We start from the raw sequence: 24,583 nt of genomic DNA, 5'->3' as shown, positions 1-24,583 counted from the left end.
CACTAAGGGGAGAGAGAGAGAGAGACGTGTTTAATAGTGAAGTGATGCTTTTCCAGGGACGCTTGAAGGCTTGTGTGAAACATTCAGGAGGACTATGCCAGTTGAATAACTGGTAGACAATTAGTCTTGTGTTCTTTTGTTTTGTTTTCTTGAGGTGAGAAAGCTGGTTTGGTTTTGCATTGGAGGAAACTTCTTATCCTCTGTATACCATTAAATTGTATTTGAATTGGCAGCTGCAAAAGCCTTAGCTACTTTCTTAGGAGATGGAGATTCAAGTGCTGTGGCATTAAGGAGCTTTGAAAGAGCTTTAGGCTTTGAACTGAGTATCTGGAAGATTTGAAATTACTGGGCTTTATCATTAAATTGCAACAGTCTTAACTCAATTTTAAGAATTCTTTGGAGGTAGGGGTAGGTAATAAAAATTGCCAGAGTGTTGTGGGGTGACAACACTTCTCATTTGAGCCCTTCCAGAGGCTGGGTCAGGAGGATGGAGAGTTTGAGGCTAGCCTAGGCTGTGTAGTAAGATCTTGTGTCCAAAAAAATATGTGAAGAATTACTGCATTGTGGTTGTCTATATAAAAATATGTTCAATAAGGCTATTATTGAGTTTAGTTTTGCGGAGTCACTACTTATTCCACGCGTTTTTAATCCACCGTTTTACTGTAATTGTAACCGTAGCCTGCTGGTGTGCCTTGTGGCTCCAACCACCATTTCATGGTAGTTTAATTACAGGCTCAGTGCTTTTGAAAAGCAAGGAAACCTCCTCAATTGGATCTATAAACCAACGATGTAAACTATGCACAAATGCTCTTTTAAGCCCTTAACAACACGGCACTTTTCCAGACCCCAACCAAAACAACTCTACTGCCTTAAGGTGTGCTGGGCCTGAATTTCATTGTACTGATGATATCTTAGTCTGTATCCAGTAGAGCCACTGAGTTAGTGTCAGTACTGCTATCAAGTATATTGAGTCCTAAGCTTCATACCAAAAGGAGCTCAAAGAAAGGAGTTGCATGTTCCAGATTCCTGAGCTGACTTGATTCTGTGAAGTTTAACATTCACCTTTATTTCTGTCTCCCCTGGAAGGTGCTAATGATAGAAAAAAAAAAATCCCACACACTGTGTTGTTGGATGGGATGGCCAGTACTATGTTTGGAAGAGTGTCAAATGATACATAAAATGCTTAATGCTAAATGTAATACTTAAGACTGAATACTTTGAAATTGTGCCAGTGGCTAAAGAAGCATCAGTTATAAATAAGTATGAATTTAACTTCCTGAAAGTTTGGAAACTTTGGAAAGTTTGGCTGGCAAAAGAAGTGGAAAATAATGGGCAAACTTGTGATTTGAAGGCTTTATTAAAGTAGAATTTTATTCCTATTTTTAAATTTAATTAATAATATATATTATATATGTATATATATACATACATACACATATTCCTGGTCTTGGGGCTTGAACTCTGGTCCTGGGTGCTGTCTCTGAGCTTTTGTACTCAAGGCTAGCACTCTACCACTTGAGCCACAGCTCAGCTTCTAGCTTGTATGTGTGTATGTGTGCATGTGTGTATGTGTGTATGTGTGTGGGTAGTAGAAGAATCTCAAGAACTTCTGCCCCTGCTGGCTTTGAACCGTGAACCTCAAATCTTAGCCTCTTGAGTAGCTAGGATTACAGGTGTGTGCCACCAGGACCTGGCCTGTGTCTTTATCTTGAATAGGTATTGAATTTCAGCAGATACTTTTTTTTTTGCTTCATTTAATATAATCATGATTTTTTCCTTAGCCTTGTAATAACGTGGATCAGATTTTTTTTGAACTAGCCTTGTGTACCTGAAGTAAATTTCAATTGGTCATGATATGGAATTTTCTGTATTATTGGATCCTATTTTTTTTGTTAAGCATTTTGTTAAGTATTAATAAGGTGTTTGTGTATGTATTCATAAGGGATTTTGAACTGTAACTTTCTTCTTTTTGCCTGTCTTTGCTTGGTTTTGGTTTATGATAATGTTGTTTCATAAACTGGGAGGCCTCTGTTAATTCTTTAGATGTTTGGTAGAACTCACCAGGAAATGTACTCATTATCTTGCCCATGTAATTGTAACTCCTCTGTACAGTATTTTCACAATAAAAAAAGATTTTTTTGAATTTTAAATTGCAAAATTAATTTCCTTGTTTGTAGGGGTACATTAGCTGAGTTGTGGTTATTGGTGATGTTATAGGAATTGGCCCATTTCATTTGTAAGTTGCCATTTGTGGTATTCTCATATCCTCTTGGGGTCTATAGAGTCTGTAATGATAGCTCTTGTTTTTTCAAAGATTGCCAATGTGTCTTCCCCTCTCCCAGTCTTGTTAGTTTATTATTTTATTGTTTTTTTTTCTTTTTAGGTACATGACTAGAACTTGAACTTGATACCTGCTGCTTTCACAGCACTTTACCAACTGAGTCAGGCCTCCAGCCCCTTATTGGTCTTTTAAAAAAATCTAGCTGTTTGCTTTAAAAAAAATAATTGATATGTTTTCAGTTTCATTGATTTTGTACTTTTCCTACATTTACTTGAGTTTATTTTTCTGTACTTTTTATTGGTTCCCAGACTGGAAGTTCAGATGAATGATTTGAAACTTTGAAATGGAGACTGGCACTCTTAAATATACTCCCATTTTCTAATGTGGATCTGTTTTCGTTTGTTGCCAGTGTTGTGACTTCCGTATATGCCTTAAAAAGTAGAAATCCGGGGCTGGGAATGTGGCTTAGTGGTAGAGTACTTGCCTTGCATGCATGAACCCTGGGTTTTTGATTCCTCAGTACCACATAAACAGAAAAAGTTGGAAGTGGCACTGTGGTTCAAGTGGTAGTGTTGTTAGCCTTGAGCAAAAAGGAAGCTCAGGGACAGTGCCCAGGCCCTGAGTTCAAAGCCCATGACTGACAAAAAAAAAGTAGAAATCCCAGCTGGGCACTAGTGGTTCACCCTTGTCGGTGTTTAATCCAAGATAAGAGTCTCATAGAATTCCATTGTGTATATATACCACATTTTCTTGATCCATTAATCTACTGAGGGGCAAAAGACTTGGAAAAAAATTACATTAAATGGAGTAAGCCAGGCCCAAAGAAACTTAGGTCCCATGGTTTCCCTTATTTGCAATAACTAGTATATGTCTGAGTCAAGCAGAAAAGGTTAGATAAGTTGATGTTAGGGAAATGAACCCTAAGATATGTATTCAAATGTTCTTTTCTTTCATGCGATTGTTTCTAACAAATTTATAAGATGATTTCTTTGTTGCTTTGTATGTCCCTCCCCCACGGTACAACACTGTATTTGATGTTGGATAATTTGTGGAGGGGAAGAGAAAAAACCAAATCGTTTAAATAGGGATACAGGTGGACCCATTGCAACAATGAGATGTACAAGTTGTTATGTCCAAAATGAACTTTACAACTTTGGTGGGGGGGGTTGGGTGGGGGGGCGGGGGGAGGATGGGAAGGGATGGGAAGGGGAAACAAAGGAGGAGGCAACAATGCTTGGTAAGAAATGTACTTACTCATTATCTTGCCCATGTAATTGTAACCCCTCTGTACAGTATTTTCACAATAAAAAAAAAAAAAGAATCTCATAGATTTTCCTGCTCAGGCTGGCTTTGAACTGTGACCCTCAGATTTCAGCCTTCTGAGTAGCTAGGATTATAGGCATGAGCCACCAGCACCTGGCTAAATACTATTTTTGTGTGTGAGTGCACTGGTACTCGATTGTGAACTAAGAGCCTCAAGCTCTGGCTTAGGCTTTTGGCTCAAGGCTGATGTTCTACTACTTAAGCCATAACTGTACTTCTGGCTTTTTTTATGCCAGTCCTGAGGCTTGAACTCAAGTCCTGGGTGCTGTCCCTGAGCTTTTGTGCTCAAGCATTCTACCACCTGAGCCACAGCTCCACTTAGAGTTTTGTGTTTTATTTTTTTGTAGGTTAGTGGAGATAAGAGTCTCACCTACTTTCCTGTCTGGGCTGCCTTTGAACCATGATATTCTCAGATCTCAGCCTCCTGTGTAGCTAGGATTATAGGCCTGAGCCACCAGTGCCCAGCCTTTGTAGCATTTTACAGAATGAGTTTACCATTCGACCTTTAAAAACCCAGTGATAGTGGTTGTTTTGTTCTGAGCCATCTGGAAAAAATTTCAAGTACAGATTCTCATGCTTCCCACTTGGCCTTTTGTCATCTGGAGTCTATCACAGCACATGGCCCTCTGTGTTTGGATAGGTTTGACTTGTGTCCTTTGTCTTTTATCTTTGTGCTATTGTCCCGTGGCATTTATTTCTGCTTGCATATGCCCCCTAGCCTGGGAGTAATCAATCCCCTTGGAGGTCGGTTCTGAGGGACCCAAATGTGTGCTTCACTGATAGTGCTGTGGCCACGGCAGACAATGGGAATGCTGAGGGAGGGGCTCTTCAGAGACAGCTTTGATGTCCGTGTGCCTCTTGCTATCCCAAAGTTTGTAAAGGCCCAACTGTTGTAAACACTTTTTCATTGTGGATTCACAGTCAGGCACACACGCTCAGACGCACTCTTCAATTGTTTATGGAAACACAAATAGCAGTATGGAGGGAAGGGGCTGGTGTGCAAGTGTTCCGTCAACCTAAAGTCATTGGGAAGAAAGCTAGATAAGTCATAATGTCAACAAAGTCCTTCTCCTGGATAACCAAAGTGGCCATCTCACACATTCTACTTGGGGGGGGGGGAGACATTTCACTCCCTTCTGATGTAGCTGAAGGGAATTAGTACTTTCTGTCTGTCTGTGGGCTGGCTTGAGACCGGTCTCTCTGAGGTGAGGGTGTGAGGGGAGGTGGTGGCTGGGGACCCTTTCTGCACCTCAGAGAGAACTGTGGGCACCGTGATAACCTGAAGGGAAAGGCTGGACATTTCACCTTGTCCAGATGCCTTCTTTTTTTTTTGGTCAGTCATAGGGCCTGAACTCTGGGCCTGGGCGCTGTCCCTCAGCTCTTCAGCTCAAGGCTAGCGCTCTACCACTTGAGCCACAGCGCCACTTCTGGCTTTTTTCTTTTTGCTTATGTGGTGCTGAGGAATGGAACCCAGGGCCTCAGGCATGCAAGGCAAGCGTTCTACCACTGAGCCACCTTCCCAGCCCTTGTCTCTCCTTTTGAGACTAATCTTACAGAGAAAGCTATCCTTCTGGGAAGGAGTGGGAACAATCATTTTGATTCCAAAACAAAGAGGGTTTAGAATTGTGAGTCATGAATTATTTTTTTATGAGCCTTACTTAAAATTTATAAGAGGATTGGCTCTTGGAGTCACTCGATCATTGTTAAAGTGACGCTGTGGGCTCCTCCTGTCCGCCTTCCAGTAGAGGTTAAAGGAGGGTGACTGGAGGCTGGCCCTACCATGTCCTTGGGAAATGTCACTTTAATTGCTTTCCCTTGTGTTGGCAGTGGGAAGGCAGAGCCATGCCATAATTAGCAACGCATTCCCATGTTGCTATAACTTTGCATTGTGAGTTTTAAGACATAATCATTGTGGTTGTACTCAATAAATATTCCCATTTGGCTTGTCTTAATGCATATTTGCTTGAATAGAACTTGGGTGTTATTTCTATGTTGATGTTGCCTGGCTGTTAATTTAATTTCAGTCAGTCTTTCTTTCTGCAGTTTTTCCTGGTTTGGTTCCTCCTCTTTATGAACCTGACAGTTGATGCTCTAACAATAAGCTTTCCAAATCATTTTCTTAGTTGTCCCTTTCAGCATTTAACAGCCGCACCTCACTGCTGTGATTGAAGGACTTCAGGTACTTGGTGGCGAGAAAGCTGAGTGGCAGCCTGTAACTGGCTCTTCTCTAGTCCCTGGGAGCAAGCCTCTGTACTATCACAGCTACTAGTGATGATGGACAGGGATGGTAAGGAGCATCTCACCACCTTCTAGCACCTCATCTGGTCTGGGTTCCACCTGTCTCTGAGCCTGGGAAGGATTGTGATTGACAGGGGGAAGTTCTGGTTACCCTAGAGTAAGCAGGAATCTGAAGGCTTAGATTGTAGGGGTTTTTTGTTTTTGTTTTTGTTTGCCAGTTGTGGGGCTTGATCTCAGGCCCAGGGTACTGTCCCTGAGCCTTTTTGCTCAAGGCTAGCACTCTACCTTGAGCCACAGCACCACTTCCAGCCTTTTCTGTGTATGTAGTACTGAGGAATCAAACCCAGGGTTTTATGTGTAGTAGGCAAGCACTCTACCACTAAGCCACATTCGCAGCCCAGTTGATAATTGATTGATCGATTGATTTATTTCAGTTGTGAGGCTTGAACTCAGAGCCTGGCTGCTGTTACTGTGCCTCTTTGTGTTCAAGGCTAGTGCTTTACTTCTTGAGCCACAGTGACACTTCCATGCCCCTTAAATGTTTTTTTGTCAGTTGTCTGGCATGAATTTAGGACCTAGATTTTTTTCCTGAGCCTCTTTGTTCAAGGCTAACATTCTACCACTTGAGCCACAGTGCCACTTCCAGTTTTTGAGTGGGTAATTGGAGATAAGAATCTCACAGGGACTTTCCTGCATGAGCTGGCTTTGAACCACAATCCTCAGAGCTCAGCCTCCTGAGTAGTTAGGATTACAGGCGTCAGCCATCAGCACTGGACACCAATTCTTTTTTTTTTTTTTTTTGGGTCCGGTTGTGGGGCCTGAACTCTGGGCCTGGGTGCTGTCCCTCAGCTCTTCAGCTCAAGGTTAACGCTCTACCACTTGAGCCACAGAGCCACTTCCGGCTTTTTTTTTATGTGGTGCTGAGGAATCAAACCCAGGGCCTCAGGCATGTATGGCAAGCACTCTGCCACTGAGCCACCTTCCCAGCCCCTGGACACCGATTCTTTTATGGCCAAATAACCACATGGTGTGTACATACTACCTCTTTGCTTATATTGCTTCTACTTCTTGGCTATTAGTATTCATGCTGCTCTGCACATTCATGCCAGCTTGGTTTGGTGTGATAAATTAATCATCCCCCCACTGTTGTAAAAAGGACTGGATTTGGGGATATGAAACCAAGCTGTCCAACTAAGGCATACCCAGAAACCACCTGCTTGACCATCACATTATCTCTGGAAGTTCATTAGTTTTCTGAATGTTTCTGAAGTTTATGTCTGTATTGAGGATGTTTTCATCTTATTCTTTGCAGAGGGATTATGCTGATGATGTTGATACCTCCTGATCACCTATTTCTTTGAGATATAATTTACAAAGAATGAATGTTAGAGTGCAGTTCTGATTTTAGATCAATGCCTGCAGTTTATGATCACACCACCATCAAATTAAGACCAAATGGATTTTTATTTTATTTTTGTGCTGATCTTAGGACTTGAACGCAGGGCCTATATACTATCCCTGGTCTTTTTTGCTCAAGGCGAATGCTCTATCACTTGAGCCACAGCTTCATTCTCAGCTTTTTGCTGGTTAATTGGAGATAAGAGTCTCCCAGACTTTTCTGCCTGGATTGGCTTTGAACTGTGATCCTCAGATTTTTAGCAGCCTGAGAAGCTAGGGTTACATGCATGAGCCGCTGGTGCCCAGCCAAATGGATTTTTAAAGCAGCTATGTGAATGATTTCAATGTGGATTGTGGTCTAATGTCTCTTTTTGCCTCTTTTCAGTTTATGGCTCCATCTAGGCAACCCAAAACACTGGTTTGTCTGTGAAGTGGAAACTCTTGTACAGCCAAAGCCAGGCTTTGGTTCTCTGACATTGGAAGCTGGGGTTTGGACAAAGGATGACTACATTTTGTGCTTCCCCTTGCACGGAGCTGTAGAGCATCTGCGTGTCGGCGGAGTGGGTGGACTGTGGAGTGGTTGGACCTGCAAGCTGCTGAAAGTGTGGGCTGGAATCCGCTTCTGCCTTTGGCCCAATCACTTCTGCAGGACAAATGATGCACTGATTAAGCCACCCTGATGTGGAAGAGAGATGTAATGGGCAAAGCAATGGGTGTGGGGGTTTGATGGTGAAGTATGGGATTTCCACCCTTCCCAGTTAAAAATACCCTTGTGCAGAATATAAATTTATCCTTTAATTTCAGAAGTCAGGTGCTGCTTCAAGGTAAGATAGGAAAGGAATTCAGACAATTTTTGGTTACAAACCTTTTTTTCTTTCATTTCTATTCTGATTTTGTGTCAGTCCTGGGGCTTGAACTCAGGGCCTGGGTGCTGTCCCTGAGCTTTTGTGCACAAGGCTAGCACTCTGCCACTTCAGTCACAACTCCACTTCTGGCATTTTGGTGGTTAATTGGAGGTATGACTCAGAAGGAGTTTTCTGACCTGGCCAGCTGGCTTCTAACTGGGATCTTCAGATTTCAGCCTCCTGAGTAGCTAGGATTACAGGTACGAGCCACCAGTGCCCAGTTAGCTGAAGTTCTTGAGGTTAAAAAAGCTTAAAACCAGGCACAGTGGCCAGCATCTGTAATCCCAGCTACTTAGAAGGCTGAGCCTGGGGGATCGCTTGAGTCCATGAAGTTGGGCTTACAATGTGCTATGCTGATTAGGCCACACTACGTTTGGCATCAATATGGTGACCTCCCGGGAACAGGGGAACACCAGGTTGTCTAAAGAGGGGTGAACTGGCCCAGGAAGCAGGTAAAAAAATAGCTTAAAACAATACACCAAGGTCGCAGGTTTAAAAAGCTTAAAACTATACACCAAGTAACAAGAGGTGATACCCTCTTTTTCCTGATATGTTACAATTGCTTATTTCCTTAGGACAGCCCCTAGTGTATTTGAGCTTGGTAGGGAATATTTCAGCTTTGTGAAGGTGAAAATGGACCAGGTCTATACAAGAGAAGCATTTTTTTTTCTGTCTTCTATCAGGGTGCCTGGGGTCTTGGGTTTGTGGTAGGATGTCTTTGTGGATTCCCTGGGGATATAACATTGGGACCCTATAGCTAATCTAGACATGCATGCAGGGCTGTCCATTATATGGACCACCCATTTAAAGCAGTATAAGATCAAGAAAGATGGCAAGAAATAACATTGGTACTGGGGTCTATACAGAAATCCTTAAGAACAGGGTTTCTATTTTATTATTGAGGAAAATGTCTGCATTCCTTTCAGCTCTCATGTTGAAGCAACTTGTGGTTTCTGAAGTTAAGGGATAAATTTGAACTCTTTTGGCCAGTCCTGGGGCTTGAACTCAGGGCCTGGGCGCTGTCCCTCAGCTCTTCAACTCAAAGTTAGCAGTCTGCCACTTGAGCCACAGTGCCACTTCTGGCCTTTTCTGTGGTATTGAGGAATCAAACCCAGGGCTTTCACACATGCTAGACTAGCTCTCTACCCCAGCCCCTGGGGCCTTTTTTTTTTTTTTGGTCGGTCATGGGGTTTGAACTCTGGCCTGAGTGTTGGCCCTCAGCTCTTCAACTCAAGGCTAGCGCTCTACCACTTGAGCCACAGCGCCACTTCTGGCCTTTTCTGCTTATGTGGTGCTGAAGAATCAAACCCAGGGCCTCATGCATGCAAGGCAAGTACTCTACCACTGAGCCACCTTCCCAGCCCTCTTTTACATTTCTTATTGTAAAAATATTCTGCAGAGGGGTTACAGTTACATGATGAGTAAGGTAATGAGTACATTTCCTATTGAGCATTCATGCCTCTTCCTTTGTTTGTTCCCTACCATCCCTTCCCTCCCAACCTCCCCAACTACTCCCCACTTCCCCTCCCAAGTTGTAAGTTTCATTGTCAATATAGTGTCTTGTACATCTCATTGTTACAATGGGTCAACCTGTATCCTTATTTTAAACAATGTCACCCCTTTCCTGGATCTCTTCCAGAAATTTGAACTCTTGGTGTTTTTTTTTTTTTTTCTGTCATGGGGCTTGAACTCAGGTCTTGGGCACCGTCCTTTAGCTTTTTTTTTTTTTTTTTTTTTTTTTTGCTCAAGGCTAGCATATTGCCACTTGAGCCACAGCTCTACTTCTGGGTTTTTGGTGATTAATTGAAGATAAGTCTCATGGCCTTTACTACCTGGGCTGGCTTTGACCGTGATCCTCAAATCCCTGACTCCTGAGTAGCTAAGATTATAGGCATGAGCCACTGGTGCCTGGCCTTTTTGGGTATACTTTTAAGTGACTTGTGTGATGTGTCTCTTATCTGAAATGCTTGAGAACTGAAGTGATTCAGATGACACTTTTTCTTTGAGACCTTTGGATATGTGCATAAACACAATTAAACTTGGAGATAGAATCCCAAGTTTAAAGTTTAAACAGAAAATTGATTTATGTTCCATATGTACCTTTATACATATGCCAAAGGTAAATTTTAACCTTATACTGCATGTTTAATGCACCTGTGTATTGGCTGTGACCTGTCACATGAGTTCAGGTGTGAAATTTTCTGCTTGTGGTATCATATCAGTGCTCAAAAAGTTTCACATTTCAGGCTTTCAGGCTAGGGAGCCACATTCCATATCCAATGGACAGTGGAGTAGAGAAGTCATGAGCCTGATTGTGATTTCTCACTTGGGATTGGAACAATGCATACACAGGTGTACTGGAGGCAGGGTCCAGCAGTACATTACAGATTTGGGCTTAGGCCCTTTGGGACTTGATGGTTGATGGTTATGGTCTGAGGAACGAGATTTTTTTTTTTTTTTTGCCAGTCCTAGGGCTTGAACTCAGGGCCTGGGCACTGTCCCTGAGCCTTTCTGTGCTCAAGGCTAGCGCTCCACCACTTGAGGCACAGTGCAACTTCTGGCTTTTTCTGTGTATATGGTACTGCTGATTCAAACCCAGGGCTTCATGCATGCTAGGCAAGCACTCTACCACTAAGCCACATTCCCAGCCCTAGAATGAGATTCTTGAAGTAAGGCCTCTACATGGATCCTTGGGAGAAAATGAGGCAGGGAGATGAAATTTGGGCTTTGAATCTTTTCCCCCTTTTGGTAGTAATGTATTTAATTTGAACAAGTTGATTCACTCATTGGAAGTTATTGTCAAACAAACAGAGCAAGCAGTGGTCTGGAAACTTCAGTAGATAAAGGACACATTTTTCTCTGGGAGAGGTCACTGTACTTCAGAGCACTTTGCTTATAATACATCAATCTTGCTTAGCCATTGAAGCCAGTTTCTAAGAACTTTTGCCAAACAACATTTTCCTTACTTGAGTTTGGATTATCATGTCTACTTGAAAGCAGTTCATTTATCTCTTACTGTTAAGATCTGCTTTCACATTTTCTTCTCATTTGTTGAAGATGTGTGCTGTTGCTATCCTATCTTGTGTTTCCCAAATTTGGGCATGCTCTGATTCCAGGCTCTCTCATTAGGTGTAGAACACCCTGTAGTTCTCAGGCAATTGGATTTCCCTCCTGTCTTTGAGACAACTAGGCATGCAATTTTTGACTTGGGCATCATTGACATTTAGTGAGTGGACAAAGTCCTGTGAGGAATAGTCTCTCATACAACATTGTCAATCTCTCAACTGATAGAACAATTTCCATTTGTTTAGTCTTGTTACATGTTTTGTACTAAACAGGCACATAAGGTTGAAAAAGTCAATATAATTGCAAAGTGCTTTTCTGGGGCACCTCATAAGTTAATCTGGGGCTTCAATTCCGGTCCATTTTATTGAATGTTTTCACTAACTTTTGGGACTTGACAGTATGCAGTATGGAGATAGTAAGGAGATATTTTTTTTCTTTTCTATTTTCTTGTCCAGGGTGTTCAACTCATGCTAAGCCCACATTCTATCACTATGTTACATTTCCAGCTCTTTTTGATTTTCCATTTAGTGTGGTTTAGATCAGTGGCTCTCAACTATAACTACACATTGCAATTTCATAGAGATTTTAAAAAATACTGATATCTGGGTCCCTCCCTAGATTTTTTTTGTTTTTGTTTTTGTTTTTTGCAGTTGTGGGGCTTGAACTCAGGACCTGGGCGCTGTCCCTGAGCTCTTTTGCTCAAAGCTAGTGCTCTACCATTTTGAGTCACAGGTTCACTTCAGTTTTGGAGTGGTTAATTGGAGATCAGAATCTCACAGTGACTTTTCTGTCTGAGCTGGCTTCAAGCTTTGATCCTTAGATCTCAGCCTCCTGAGTAGCTAAGATTACAAGCATGTGCCACCAGCACCAGTCCCAGATTTTTATTTAATTGATCTGATACATGGCATTGGAATTATTCCTCAGGTGATTTATAATGTGCAGCTTGGATTTGCAAATTACTGGTAAAGATATTCTAGATACTTTGAAGAGATCCAGCAAATTAAAAGGGATTAGTTGAGCCAAATGAAGTATTGTTTTTCATTTACCCATGAAATACTTACTGAGCACCTCATACCAGGATGACTCAGCAAAGTTACCACTTAGAGCTTAATGTGGCTCAGAATTTTAGCTTTCAGTTTTTATCCTAAAGCCCCAATTCTGAGCCAGACACTTGTGGCTCAGTCTGTAATCCAGCAAACTCAGGAGGCTGAGCTCTGAGGATCATGGTTCAAAGAAAGCCTGCGCAGGAAAATCTTTTTTTTCCTTTTTTTTTTGTTGGTTGTAGGACTTGAACTCAGGGCCTGGGCACTGTCCTTGCACTACTTTGTGGTCAAGGCTAGCACTCTACCACTTGAGCCACAGCATCACTTCCAGTTTTTGAGTGGTTAGGTGGAGAAAAAGAGTCTCATTGGGACTTTTCTGCCCTGGCTGCTTTGAACTGCAGTCCTCAGCCTCCTGAGTAGCTAGGATTACAGGAGTGGCCACTGAGACCCCAGCACATTTCTTTCTTTGGCCACTATCATCCCTTGTCTCCCTCCTATACCTGCCCACAAGGTAGTTCATTTTCCACATAGAATGATTGCATTTGTTCACCTTTCTTCCCTCCCTTCCTTTCTGCATCCCTCATGTATTCGCATTTTATTTTTGTTGTTGAACTCAGGGCCTGGGCACTCACTGAGCTTTTCTGCTTAGGACTAGTGTTCTACCACTTGAGACTCAGCTCCACTTTCAGTTAATTTACTGATAGTTTGAGATCGGAATCCTTCCTGCCCAGCCTGGCTTTGAACTGTGGTCCTCATGTCTCAAGCCTTCTGAGTAGCTAGGATTACAGGCATGAGCCGCCAGCTCCCAGCAATGTAGTCTAATTTTTAAAGACATTGAATGTTCTTTTAAAAAAATTAAAATGTTCCAACTTTGATATAGTGTGTTGACTTAATAAATATATCTACTTGGCTTAGCAGAATGATGTTTCATGGAATTTCCTGTCCAGGCTGGATTTGAACCGCAGTCCTCAGATCTCAATTTCCTGAGTAGCTAGAATTACAGGCATGAGCCATTGGCACCCAGCTAAAGGAAAGTCTTTTTTTTTTTTTTAAAGATATTATTAAATAGTTATATAAAGATGTTAGAATTCTGTAAGTCAGGTTGTGCAGACAATGCATTTTTTGGGGGGAGGTCCGGTCGTGGGGCCTGAACTCTGGGCCTGGGCGCTGTCCCTCAGCTCTTCAGCTCAAGGCTAGCGCTCTACCACTTGAGCCACAGCACCGGCTTTTTTCTTTTTGCTTATGTGGTGCTGAGGAATCGAACTCAGGGCCTCGGGCATGCAAGGCAAGCGCTCTACCACTGAGCCACCTTCCCAGCTCCCAGACAATGCATTTTGATCAATGCTACCCTTTGCATCATTCTCCCCCCACTCCTATCCCTATCCTCAATTTAGTTCAATTTTCCCTGAGACTCTTACTTCCTATTAACCACCAAAAACCTAAAAGTGGAGCTGTGTCTCAAGTGAAGAAAGGCTAGCTTTGAAGAAAAAAAAAAAAAAGCTTAGAGTCAGCACCCAGGTCTTGAGTTCAAGCTCAAGGACTGGCAAAAAAAAAAAAAAAAGGATTCTGGAAAATAGATACTAGGGAGTTCAGTCCTATCTTCCCTTTGTAAAGGGAGCAAGTAGGGATTACAAGGGGAAACGTACACCAGGTCAAAGGTGAATCTGAAGTGGACCATGAACAAAATGGCATGATCCTAATAGCCCCTCTACAGATACCTTCCTGGCAGGGCTGGTACTGTCAATTGCCCACAGGGACCAGGAGCTGCACACATGCGTTGGGCATGTGAGTAAATGAACAGTCTAATCTGGCTGCTGGAATACATTCAGAGTTGGCCTATATTTTTTATGGGGCAGCAGGGGCTGGGGGAGGTATGCAATAGTGTGGAAACAAGTAATACTTTAAATTGGATTTCTTTTTTATCGTTTGGTCACTTGAAACCTGGCCAGAGGGCTTCCTTTAGCACACATGGTGCCTTTCTGCTAATTGTAGCTATGAGAAAAAGGGGCTGACTGCTATGCTGGGCTTGGCCGGCAGTCAAGGCCTTTGCATGGATCAAAGGCATCTCACTTCCCTGGCCCAAGCAACAGAGGTACCCCTAGCTTAGGCCCCTGGGCCAGGCTACTGGTCTACCACATATCCTGTTGAGTTCCACACAGGGTGACCTTGTCTGGATTGCCCCATTCATCAGCATGAAGGACTTGAGTTTTGTTTCATAATCTGCCAAGAGAACCCAGTCTTGAGGCCACTTACCAGGAGTGATGATTTGTTTTATGCACTTTCAAAACAGAAAACATCTGGTCTAGCCAGGGAGGGATTGTATAATGACCTAGTAGCTTTCACTTTCAGGGTTCTGCTAAGCTGGGTGTACTTTTCCCTACTGGCCTGCACTCAGCTCAGTCACCTGCACAGTAGGCTGATCCACCAGGCTTCAGTGAAAAACACAAATGGAAGCAAACACAGTTCATTTTAACCAAGTTGGACATCAGAATTTTGGGGGGGGGCTGGTGGGGAGAGGCATTCTTAGATGCTTATTAAATGCTATGATTCTGGATCATAACTCAGGCCTTCTCTTTTAATTTCTTGAAACCAGTTTCAGAAGAACAAAACATGCTAGATTATTTTTTGCCAAATGAGTTTCCCAAAGGCACAGTTTGGCTAGGAGCAAATGAGAATTCAGTGATGCATTGGGCTGTAGCTTGTGTTTGTAGATGCTTAAGCTTATGCAGGGCTGTGTGTGTGTGTGTGTGTGTGTGTGTGTGTGTGTGTGTGTGTGTGTGTGTGTGTGTGTGTGTGTGCGCGCGCGTGTGCGTGCGCGCGTGCGCGCTTAAGCTTATGCAGGGGTGTGTGTGTGTGTGTGTGTGTGTGTGTGTGTGTGTGTGTGTGTGTGTGTGTGATGTGGATTCTGCAGCAGTAATTTTTCCCTGATGGGCTTTTTGTTGGAAGTGGTCTCAGTTCCTTCCTTTTGGCGATCATATCACCTAATCTTTCCCCAAGTCTTCAGTCATCCACCACGCTGTCTGTGGTTTCAGCTTTATCCTGAGCTCTGGTACAGAATTCTGAGGGAGAAGAACCTTTTCCCTGGGTCTGGACAGCTGGAGATGAATTTTCTGAAGGCATCCTCTCCATCCCAGTGCTGTATAAAGTCCCTACTACTTTGTTCCTTTCACATAATTTCTGGGACTGTGGCCCAGTCATTATTTTTTAACCTAGTCCCCTTTTAATGTTTTTTGGGGGTATCCTCTATCCTCTAGTTTGTGAGTATTACGAATCAGGGTTCTGCTATTCTCCCTAATCATGATGTCTGGCAATTTAGAAGATTTTTTTTTCTGCCGTTTTACCACTCCTCTTGCTATTTGCTGATGTAAGCTGAAGAAAGAAATTGCAAATTGGATGGCTTAACCCATTAATCTATTCCCATGCTTCTGGAGGCCAGAAACCTGAGCTCAAGGTATAGCAGGTCCATGCTTCTCCTGCATAAAATCATTGTGTCTAGCTAGTTGCTGGTGGCTCATGTCTATAAACCTAGTTCCTCAACAGACGGAGATCTGAGGACCTCCAAAGATCTCCAGCCCAGCCAGGACAGTCCACGAGATTATGTCCAATAAACCACTCAGAAAAACAGCCAGGTGCCGGGGGCTCACGCCTGTAATCCTAGCTACTCAGGAGGCTGAGATCTGAGGATTGAACTTTGAAGCCAGTCCAGGTAGGAAAGTCCGTGAGACTCTTATTTCCAATAAACCACTCATAAAACCAGAAGTGGCGATGTGGCTCAAGTGGTAGAGTGCTTGCCTTGAGCTGAAAAGCTCAGGGACAGCACTCAGGCCCGGAGTTCAAGCCCCATGACCGACCAAAAAAAAAAAAAACCTCAGAAAAAGCCAGAAGTGGCTTAAGTGGTAGAGCACTAGCTCTGAGCAAAAAGAAGTTCAGGGACAGCATCCCAGTCCCTGCGTTGCAGCCCCAGGACCAGTACAAAAAAAAGATCTCCTGGGGGCTGGGAAGGTGGCTCAGTGGTAGAGCGCTTGCCTTGCATGCCTGAGGCCCTGGGTTCGATTCCTCAGCAAAAAGAAAAAAAGCCAGAAGTGGCGCTGTGGCTCAAGTGGTAGAGCGCTAGCCTTGAGCTGAAGAGCTGAGGGACAGTGCCCAGGCCCAGAGTTCAGGCCCCACGACCGGACCCAAAAAAAAAAAAAAGATCTCCTTGTGTCTTCCAGATTGCCCATAGTTGTCCAGATTTGCATTTGCTCTTTCTTTCTTCCTTTCCTTCCCTTCCTTCCCTTCCTTCCCTTCCTTCCTTCCTTCCTTCCTTCCTTCCTTCCTTCCTTCCTTCCTTCCTTCCTTCCTTCCTCCCTCCCTCCCTCCCTCCCTCCCTCTTCCTCTCTCTCTCTCTCTGTCTGTCTGTCTGTCTGTCTCTCTGCCTCTGTGTGTGTGTGTGTGTCTCTCTCTCTCTGTCTCTCTCTGTCTCTCTGTCTCTCTGTCTCTCTGTCTCTTTGTCTCTCTGTCTCTCTGTCTCTGTCTCTGTCTCTGTCTCTGTCTCTCTGTCTCTCTGTCTCTCTCTCTCTCTCTCTCTCTCTCTCTCTCTCTCTTTCTTGGCAGGCCTGAGGCTTGAATGCTGGGCCTGGGCGTTGTACCTGAGCTCATCAGCTCAAGGCAAGCATTCTAGCACTTGAGCCACAGCACCACTTCTAGTTTTCTGGTGGTTAATTGGACATAAGGACTTTCCTGCCTGTGCGGGCTTTGAACCACAATTCTCAGATCTCAGCCTCCACTTCCCAGCCCAGACTGCATTTTTTTTGGCCAGTCCTAGGGCTTGAACTCAAGGTCTCTCTCTGCCTTTTTTTGTTGAAGGCTGGTGTTCTACCTCAAAGTCCTGCTTTTTGCTAGTTAATTGTAGATGTCTCATAGACTTTACTGCTTAGTTGGCTTTGAACCTTGATCCTCAGAGCTCAGCCTCCTGAGTAGCTAGGGTTACATGCATGGGCCACCAGTACCTTGCTTCTTTACTTTTTGTATATTTAACTCACTCTCTTCCTGTGTGTTCTCTTCTGTCTCATAAGGATACTGGGGCTGTTATTTATCAAGACACATTGATGCATTATGTATTAATCCATAAACTGTTGAATGGCATTTCCTTTGTATAGCTACTTAAAGATAATAAACATACTCTGTAAAAACAGGATAGTGTTCCCACAGTAAGTAGGGCCCACCTAGGTAAACCAGATACTATTTCTTGAGTTCCTTAATTACATTTGCAAAGATCCTTTCCAGATAAAGGCATGTTGTGGTTCCCAGGCTCTGGAGGTGTGGATATATATCTTTTCAGGGACCATCATTGCCATTCTACCTACTTCAGTGGGAGAGGCAGAGTTTTTATATAGCAGTGGATTTACAGTTTCTGCACATGTACTCATCGATTCTGGTGCTTGAATCCTGGGTACTGTCCTTGAGCTATTGTGCTCAAGGTTAGCACTCTCTTAATTTCAGGCTTTTTTGGTGGTTAGTTGGAGATCACAGTCTTGAGGAGTTTCCTGCCTGGGCTGGCTTTGAACCATGATCCTTCAGAGTAGCACCTGACTCAGATGAAGTTTTTTTGGTGCCAGTCTTGAGGCTTGATTCAGGGCCTGTGCACTGTCCCAAATTCTGAGGTACTGTCTTGCAGAAGCTGTGGTGGGGGACACTAAAGGCTAATTTCTCTTGTTATGCTTTTGTCCTTTATTTTACCTCTAACAAAGAGTGACTACAGGTGAAACTGCGAAAGAACAAATCATGGTTTGTCTTTATTCTAAGTGGGTTTTTGTTTTTTGTTTTCATCTTGGATGTTCTTGAAGATTCTGGCTTCTAAGTGGGCCTGCCCCAGGTTAGTGTTTTGTTTGGGAACATTGAGCCCTTTGGTGTACAGGATATGTGGATCTGACCAGATGGGGAGGAGGGAATACCCACAACCCAGTTGTCCCATCTGGAATTGTTATGCTTCTACCTTTATTTAGAGCCATTACTTGAATGATAACAATTTAAATTTTTTCCAGTTACAGAGCCAGGATATTTTTTTGTGCCAGTCCTGGGACTTGAACTCAGGGTCTGGGTGCTGTCCTTGAGCTTCTCTGTGCAAGGCTAGTACTTTACCACTGAGCTGGCGCTCCACCTTGGTTTTTTGATGTTAATTGGAGATAAGAGTCTACATCCTTCGGCTCCTCCTTCCCCCTCTGCCTCATCCTATATTGGGGCTTGAACTTAGGGCCTTGAGCTCTCATTTGGCATTTTCTCCCAAGAGCTCTACTACTTGAACCATAGCTCCATTTCTGACTTTTTGCTGGTTAATTAGAGATGAGTCTCATGGACTTTTTTGCCTTGGCAGGCTTTGAACTGCAACCCTCAGATCTGAGCATCCTAAGAAGCTAGGATTATAGACATGAGCCACTAGCAACTAGCTTTTCATTCTTTCTTTATTTGCTTGTATTTATGTCTGTCTGTCTGTCTGTCTGTCTGTCTGTCTGTCTGTCTGTCTGTCTGTCTGTCTGTCTGTCTGTCTGCCTGCCTGCCTGCCTGCCTGCCTGCCTGCCTGCCTGGGACCTGATCTCAGCACCCGATGCTTTCCCTCATTTGCTAGCCTTCTACCAATGGAGCCACTTTGGTTCTTTCTTTATTTCTTTCTTATATTTTTATCATTCTCTTTTAATTGTAATTTTGTGGTGCTTAGGGATGGCTCCCAGGGCCTCGTGGATGATAAGCAAGCACTCTTATTATCACCATGCTATACCCAGAGCCATTTGCTTTCCTTCTAAATGTTTCTTCCTTGACCATTTTTCTTTTTTTCTGTCTTCTAGCTGATGGTGAGACTATCCTAAAAGGCCTCCAGTCCATTTTCCAGGAGCAAGGAATGGCAGAGTCGGTGCATACCTGGCAGGACCATGGCTATTTAGCAACCTACACAAACAAAAATGGCAGGTAAGGTGGCTTTGAGGACTCTTCATCAGATTTGGGCTCTTAAGATCAGAGCTAGGGACCAAGTGTGGGTTAAGGGTGGTGGCCAAGTAGTTCTTTTCTTCTTTTTTTTTTTTAGCATCTTGTAGGAGAGGCTTAGATTAATGCTTCTCAATTCTAGCCATACAACAGAATCTCCTGGAAGAGCTTCACAAAATAGCTCTACTTAGGCATTTTCCTAATGATTGAGATTACTGGACCTGGACAAAAGTCCTAATGATTCTGTGTGGTCCAGACCAAAAGCAGCATAAACAATGTGAACCACAGGACATGATTTGACATTGGTTAAAACAGATCCCTCGGCCCCTTCCCCAGGACCTGTGTCCCTCCATAGGAGTTTCTGTTGCAGTAGATCAGGAGGACTCTCCTCCCACATTGCATTCTGACAAGTTGACCAGTGCTGCTGCTACTGTTGCTCAGAGCATTGTTAATGAGTGTACCATGTAATATGTCATTAATACACACCATAGGAAACATGTGCATGTAGTTTGACAGGACCATGAGATGATCCAGGAGATCAAGGATTTAGTCTCTGGCTTTTTTTCTTCTTTTTTTAAAATCAATTACCTTGAAAAATTATACAAAAGAGTTTTCATTCAAAAGTCCAGTTTATGAGTGAGTACAACATATCTTGATCAGTGCCACCCTAGATAGACTTTATGTAGTTGAAATTAAGTATTCTAGAGAGAAGGAAATAAAACCTAAATTAAGAAATGACTGATAGGGGCTGGGAAGGTAGCTCAGTGGTAGAGCGCTTGCCTTGCATAACTGAGGCCCTGGGTTTGATTCCTCAGCACCACATAAGCAAAAAGAAAAAAGCCGGAAGTGGTGCTGTGGCTCAAGTGGTAGAGCGCTAGCCTTGAACTGAAGAGCTGAGGGACAGCGCCCAGGCCCAGAGTTCAGGCCCCACGACCGGACCCAAAAGAAAAAAGAAAAAAAGAACTCAGCCTTCCTGCACTTCCAATGTCCTGTCTCTGAAGTCCTTTGGGATTAATTGCTCTTCTCTTTTCTGATACCTCTCCAAGACATGCCAAGCCTAGACTTGTATTCTAACTATGTGGCCAAACTCCCTGAGTATGTGTAAAAGCTATATCAGATGTTTCTGAATGATTGCTTCATGCCTTGGCCCAGTAACTGAGGAGCTGCTCGAAGCAGAGAGGCTCCAGCAGCCCTCCAGCCTGCTCCCTCTTGTAGACCTGCTCTCAGCTGCTGCCTGTCACTTTGCACTGGTTTCACTGTGGTCAGTCCTTTGAGGATCACTGCAGATTGAAATTCTGCCAAGATACCAGACTTCTCTCCCAGATGAAAAGTTCTCTTTTACTATTTCCTAAAGGTCATTACAGCCAAGTCCTGCCTGCCACAGTTTTATTTATTTTTTTATAGTGAAAGTGATAAGAATGTTTATAAGGAAAATATAGACTTCAAAGTGGGTCAGTTCTAGAGTCAAAAGGACCCTTCCACAGTTTTTATTTTATTTTTTATTTTATGTGATTATGGGGACTTGAACTCCTGGCCTTAAACTTGCCCTTAGCTTTTTTGCTGAAGGCTGAGCCATACTTCCATTTCTGGCTTTTTGCTAAAAACATAATTGGAGATAAGAATTTCATTGACTTTTCTCTTCTTTTCTTTTCTTTTCTCTTTTTTTTTTTTTTTGGTTGGTTGTGAGACTTGAACTCTGGGCCTGGGCGCTGTCCCTGAGCGCTTCAGCTCAAGGCTAGTACTCTGCCACTTGAGCCACAGTCTACCAGTTGAGCCACAGTGACACTTCCAGTTTTCTGGTGGTTAATTGGAGATTCTCAGATCTCAGCCTCATGACTAGCTAGGATTATAGCTGTGAGCCACCAGCACCTAGCTTTCATTGACTTTTCTGTCTGTCTGGCCTCAAACTCATGATCTTCCTACCTCAGCTTTTCCAGGGCTGAAATTACAGATGTGTACCCTATAGCAATCAAGAAGCAGTACTGAATGCCTTAGTATACAGCACTTCCCTCTAAGTCTTTTTTTTCCCTCTAAGTCTTCCATAAATGATTGGAACTTTCTTTCAAAAGAGACTCTGCAAAGAAGACCAGAATTAGATTAATTCAGGGAAATAAAGAGCTGTGTGACGTAGTTTATTCCCCCCCCCGCCCATTTGGAGAGCTGTGATATAATTTCTAACCCTAAAATTATGCATTCTTTTGTAGCTTTGCCAACTTGAGGATTTATCCGCATGGATTGGTGTTGCTGGACCTTCAGAGTTACGACAGCGATGCACAGGGCAAAGATGAAATTGACAGCGTTGGTTTTTACTTTCATTTACCTTAAAAAATTTAATCTTTATCTATTTAAGAATCACAACACAGGGGCTGGGAAGGTGGCTCAGTGGTAGAGTGCTTGCCTTGCATGCCTGAGGCCCTGGGTTCGATTCCCCAGCACCACATAAGCAAAAAGAATAAAAGCCAGAAGTGGTGCTGTGGCTCAAGTGGTAGAGTGCTAGCCTTGAGCTGAAGAGCTGAGGGACAGCGCCCAGGCCGAGTTCAGGCCCCACGACCGGACCCCCCAAAAAATATATTATTAGGAACCTGGCTTTCGACTTTCCTGAATAGAATAATGATTTTACTTTCCACTGGAGGGAATGTAGTACCTTTAGCTACAATTTTGTACCTGCAATATCCTTTAGGCTTCCTCTTCTCAATTCTGGTGCTCATTTAGCTAGGGTTAGGCATTCCCAGGATGGATAGTCGACAGGGAAGTTCAGAAATGGGTCAGGCCTGGAGACTTGTAAGGATGGGAGGGAGCAGGTGTAGGGCCTAATATCACAGTTCAGTGGACCTCTGTAATTAGCTGTTCCATGCAGCTTATTCTATAAGCCCATTGATTTCATTTCTTTTAATTGTAGCTTCTGAACAAAGTAGAAGAAAGAATGAAAGAACTGAGCCAGAACAGCTCTGGCCGGGTGAAACGGTAAGCCCACTCCTGAATGTCCTTTTATATTTGTTCAATTGGTAAAATAATCAGAATGGTAGTGTTGCTCCCACTAGTGTCTGCTTAATGTGGAAAAGAGCAAAATCTTCTAGCACAAAATCTGTCACACTGAAACAAGACAAAATGTACAAAAACAAGCACACTCTGGGGTAAGGGAAGTGGGAGGCTGTATGCAATGGAACAGAAAGGTGAAATGGAGCAATTGCAAGGAGCTGGCATTGAACAAAGCAGAAACCCAGGTAGAGGGATTTCAGTGAAAGGGAAACCCCAAAGAGAAAAGGACATGTGTCTCTGCTCAGGATTGTGGGCTCTAGAGTAGAAATAAAGCAATTTTGAAGCTGGGTGCCGGCGGCTCACGCCTATAAACCTATCTACTCGGGAGACTCAGAGCTAAGGATTGCAGTTTCAAAGCCATCCCAGGCCCGAAAGTCCGTGAGACTCTTACCTCCAGTAAACTACTCAGAAAAGGCCAGAAGTAGCACTGTGTCTTAAGTGGTAGAGTACAAAGAGGCCCAGGGACAGTGTATAGGCGTGGAGTTCAAGCCCCAGAATGGGCAAAACCAAAAGCAAAACAACAGCAATTTTAAGAGATTGCTAACAGGGTGAAGGGATGAAAGTTTTTTTTTTTTTTTCAAGGCTCTCAAGTTAGAACACCTTCCAAGGTACCAAGAGTTGAGAGGATACCCAGGGTCAGCTGCTGTAAGTAGGTTCTTTTCAGAGGTTAATGAAAAATCCTGAAGCTTACCCTGTCGCCTTGTGGGCTATTCACTATTCACTTTAATTTGTGGTGCTGATTTCAGGATCTAGCACGTGCTAGGCAAATGCTCTACCACTGAGCTATACCTCCAGCACTACATGAAGTTCCTTAAAGTTAAAAAAAAAAAAGTAACCATTTCATGGACATCCACACACAGACCAAAGGAGGATACTCTTAGGGGAGGGCAATGTCTCTGTGCCTCTAATCCTATAATGTTTATGGAAATGAACTCCAGGAAATGGAAACAAGAAAAAAAAAGGAGCCATTTAAAGTCTGGCTCCAATGGAACATTTCCTGTAATCTTAGCTACTCAGGAGGCTGAGATCTGAAGCCAGCCCAGGCAAGAAACTCCATGAGATGCTTAGCTCCAGTTAACCACACAAAAAAAGCCAGAAGTGGTGTCTGTGGCTCAAGTGGTAGAGTGCTAACTGTGGGCACAAAAGCTCAGGGATAGTGCCCAGATCCTGAGTTTTAAGTCCCAGGAACTGGCACGTGCGTGCATATGCACACGCACATGTGCGTGCACACACATGTAACAATATTAGCTCCTCATTTACATTAGTTTCATGTCAATATGTTCACATGTACTACTGTGTTGAACTGCACCTTTGCAGGAAGTTCTGTTGGACGAGGCTCAAGTGTCTGCCAGTGACATGTCAGACTTTAGAGAACTTTGACAGGGGTAGTAGTGTGGATATTTGTTGGAAGGGATAGGATCTGGTGATCATGAGAACTAAGAACACATAGCTGTCTGCTCTTGTAGGGTCCTCCTTAGATTCCAAAGTGTAGGAGGCATGTCTGTCCCTTGTGTATAAAGGTCATCATATAGATAAGAGACAAACTTGATGGGTATTTCCCAAGGTCATTTCATCACTGTGGTAATGATTGTGATACCTGTTTCTCCAGTCTTACAATAGTTTCTAGAGTAGGGAATCCTTGTTGGCAAACTGCTGGGATGTTTAAATACTTAGTGACTCACCCTGTTGAATTTGACAAGCACATAGGAAACCTCCTCAGGGCAACTGTAAGATAGTAAGATAGCTAGGTAATTGTTTAACCTCTGGTAGGTAGAAAGGAAATCCAAAGGGATGCCAGAAAGTAGGTGAAATCTGAACAGTCAAGACTTTTTTTTTTAATCCACTCAAACTCAGCTTAGACGTCCTCGGCCACGTCTCTTCTACTTTCGGGTTCTTAAAAACATCTATATTGCACTGCTTTCTGGACATCTCATCTGTGCCTGCTTGCAGTTTTCCTTATCTGATGTTATCTGAATTGAAGAGATTCTCACCCTGAGCAAATAATTAGGCCTACAAGCCATAATGAGCCACAATTCCTCTTGATTTTTATCTAGGATTTTTATGAGAAGTCTGGTTCTATTGCTTTGCTTTGATTCATTTTTTAGTTTTGGTAAAGGAGTTTTCTAAGCGATAGTGGGGTCTGGTTTATCCAAAATATCCTTTTTTTGTCACAATTCCCCCCCCCCCCCACATTTTCCCCCTATAAAATAAGGCTAAGAGTGAGACACCCTGGGATTTATCTGAAAGTTTATTTCTGTATTTTAATTCCAAATGGAAAGGAATAAGGAAACATTTGTAAGTTTCAGTTTAAAAAAAAACATTATTTATAGTGT

At 43.2% G+C, this 24,583-nt stretch overlaps 1 protein-coding gene across 1 annotated transcript in view; it reads left to right on the top strand.

Moving 5' to 3' along the window:
- The window catches only part of Sms (spermine synthase), a 58,482-nt gene that overhangs the window by 10,592 nt on the left and 23,307 nt on the right, over positions 1-24,583 (top strand). Inside the window, exons 2-4 of the mRNA XM_070040719.1 lie at positions 19,076-19,196; positions 21,416-21,509; positions 22,111-22,175. Coding sequence (XP_069896820.1) covers positions 19,076-19,196; positions 21,416-21,509; positions 22,111-22,175 — 280 coding nt within the window. The remainder of the gene's footprint in view (positions 1-19,075; positions 19,197-21,415; positions 21,510-22,110; positions 22,176-24,583) is intronic.

The sequence above is a fragment of the Dipodomys merriami genome, unplaced genomic scaffold, assembly GCF_024711535.1.
Source record: "Dipodomys merriami isolate MVZ:Mamm:240054 unplaced genomic scaffold, mDipMer1.0.p SCAF_3, whole genome shotgun sequence".
NCBI lineage: Eukaryota > Metazoa > Chordata > Mammalia > Rodentia > Heteromyidae > Dipodomys > Dipodomys merriami.
Note: the sequence above shows the minus strand (reverse complement) of the source record. Positions and strands in the feature narration are given on the sequence as shown.